We start from the raw sequence: 2,913 nt of genomic DNA, 5'->3' as shown, positions 1-2,913 counted from the left end.
GTGAAAGATCTAAAAAGGCATGAAATGTATCCACTATTACTAGGGTTTTTTTATTTATTTTTTATTACAGAGCAATTGGTCACCGTATATTACTGTATTCATTTATTGATTTATCTTTTGTAGTGGATTGCTTTGGGAGGATGTGAAGTTTGACAAGTTTTTTAAGATACTTTTAGACTTCTCTGAGCTCTAATGTTAAGAAAGGAATGTACAAATCACACCCTTTTAGTCTTGCTGTAATCATTTACTAATAGTGTCATGTTGCATAGAAAAAAATCATTGTCAGGCAATGTATGCTATAAAGGTGCCAAACTTTTTTTAACTTTAGGAAATCAGTCTTCCACTTGTTCCAAAATTATACAATTGCTAGCTTTATTTTTACCCCTCCCTTTACCATTGTAAATATTTTATGACACAATCACAATGATACTTCTTTGTTGATAGCATGATCTATTTTAAAAATAAACTCTCACAATTTATTAAACCGGAAAAAAATATATGTTATAGTTACATAGTTACATAGTAGATGAGTTTGAAAAAAAAAGACATATGTCCATCAAGTTCAACCTATGTTAAATTTAGATGACAGATACTTTCCTATTATCTTTACATTTCTCTATTAAAAAGACCTAGACAGCAGTGTATCTTTACTTACCCCTATTAAGTCACCTTAAAAAAAACAAAAAAAAACAGAAGTGTGTGTATAGTATAGTTTAAAATTTGCTTTATAAAATTGAAAAAAAGAATGAATATAACTTGATTTGTACAGCAGGCGAGATTTAATTTAATTATGTTACATAAGAGACAACTTTAAAGTTCACTAACTTTCCCTTTACAAAAAAAAAAACACTATTAAGTTTCTAGTTGTGAATTCACTTAATTTGAAATGCATTTAAACAAAGGCTTTGGTGATGCATTATAAATGCAATTACACCACAACATTCTGTTTTGAAAGATTTTTCCATGCACTTACAAGAATCATTTTACTACAGGAGACAAAAATAGCAGCTATGGCAAATCCTGCGTGGTGAAACAAGCACAGGCATGTCAGAGTATGTATGGATCATGTTTGCTGGAAGACTACTTTTATTAAGAACACAAAGTAAAGTTCTTGTTGGTTATGTCACCCAGCAAAAATCAAAACCAATAGAAACATACAGTTTTTAACTACTACAGTGCAATAATGCTATTTTCCTGGCAATAGTCACAAAACAACAAACTACATTTTAAATAAAAAATATTTGTTTGCAGTATGAGTTGCTACAGACTAATGTCTACAGATTATCAATACAATTGACTTACTTTTTATGTTGCCAAAAACTTATCTTTCTGTTCCCTTGTGTGCTGAACTGTATACTAAAGCTGTCTTTGAAAGGTAGTTCCCATGATATGACATCCAGTGCCTTTGACTGTCTAGAGATAAGCACCTGCGTTTGTGTTCCCTCTTTACGTCACACCTCCCTATTCAGAGCTTCTCAATATGATTCACATTTGCACATCAACAGCCTCATGCGCATACACAGATTTTTTTCCCCGGCTCTGGGCCCAAAACTTTCACTTTAATTTTCATCACATGATTGCTGTGGCATATGTCCTTCCAAGCCTCCCATATATCAGTCATCATGCAAATGAGATGGAATATCACTCCTCTGCAGCAGATGGCCAGGGATGATAACAATGGCTCAACAGAGGAGATTCAATGTCCCTGAGTTTATCGCCACGGCAACAACAATCTAAAATATATGTAATGGAAGTGGTGCTTATTAATTTTGCAGGCTCGAGTGTTCTGATTTTGTGAGTGAATGGGCTGAGTTAAAAAGGGGGCAGTGTCCTCCTGCCTCCAGAACACTATCTATAAAAGCCAGGGACCTGGAAATTATATTTGGTGACTAAGAAGGCAACAGACTAGCAATTATTTGAGTAATTAGGTGTAATTCCTCCCTGTAGGCCTTGTACCCTCCTGTGCTTGCTTCATAGAAGCTCAAGAATTAGACAGGCACAGATACTGTACTGAAAAAGAAAATGTGCCTGAAGATATAGCAAAGAGATGGCAGGAGCTAAGCTACATTGATATGTCACTTGGCCTCCAGCAGGCTTGGTAAACACAAGCCTCAAGCCATAAGAAAATAGTGGCCCCACTTCACAAACACAAACCAATTAGAATGCCAAAGGCAGACACACTTCTAGGAGGGGTTAGTGTTAAGGAGGAGAGAGGCAGGGTCTAGCCACCACTGTCTTACGCTAGTCTGCACACATAAAGACCCTTTGGTCAAAATCACAGTTATTGTTTCATAGCACAGTTATATCAACAGAGCTAATATTCCAATTTTTCTTGTGCACTATTTTGAAAAGTAGGGAAAGAAAAAAAATCTGGCAAATATGCACCAAATCTGCTGTCAGGCACATCAGTACATTGAACTTTTTGCACTTATCTTTATTTTTTAAATAGAGTACATGATGCATTTTTGCCTTCAGTTTAGAGTAAATTGGGTTTCAGGGTTGGTGTATTTAGAAGGTATATGTTTAATTAAAAAAAAATCATAAATAGCTTTTACACCACATACTGCATCACAAAGTTAGATTTTGTTTACTGTATTTTGCAAAAAGTCTGCATGTACAATATTAATTTCAAGAATATTGCTATATTCCTTTTACATTGAGCACAGGAGGAGTTAATTCTAATGTGTTTAGGAATGCAATTTAATGTTTATATATCCATGTGTAAAATAAAATATGCATGTGAAAAGTCTGTATATTGTCATACAGTAGTCTATTGCCAAAGCAAGTAGAACATTTGAAAGTTTGTTTTACTGTATATCTCCTCAGCCTCAAATTAAATCTGGGCAAGCTTCACCTAAAAGCATTTAGATACCTTATGTGTCCTTATTTACTTTCATGGTGCTGATTGCTGAG

The 2,913-nt window shown here is 34.4% G+C and overlaps 1 protein-coding gene across 4 annotated transcripts in view; it reads right to left on the bottom strand.

The window, feature by feature from the left end:
* The window catches only part of ST18 (ST18 C2H2C-type zinc finger transcription factor), a 235,555-nt gene extending 233,914 nt beyond the window's left edge, over positions 1-1,641 (bottom strand). For all 4 annotated transcript variants that reach the window (XM_075584429.1, XM_075584458.1, XM_075584439.1 and 1 more), the window contains exon 1: positions 1,303-1,641. Coding sequence is in view for 1 of the 4 variants with exons in the window: in XM_075584455.1 (XP_075440570.1) it covers position 1,303 (1 nt within the window). In the remaining 3 variants the exon portion in view is untranslated. The remainder of the gene's footprint in view (positions 1-1,302) is intronic.
* Between the last annotated feature and the right edge of the window lie 1,272 nt (positions 1,642-2,913).

The sequence above is a fragment of the Ascaphus truei genome, chromosome 2 (assembly GCF_040206685.1).
Source record: "Ascaphus truei isolate aAscTru1 chromosome 2, aAscTru1.hap1, whole genome shotgun sequence".
Taxonomy (NCBI): domain Eukaryota; kingdom Metazoa; phylum Chordata; class Amphibia; order Anura; family Ascaphidae; genus Ascaphus; species Ascaphus truei.
The sequence above is the reverse complement of the archived record's forward strand: the minus strand, read 5'-3'. Positions and strand labels throughout refer to the sequence as shown.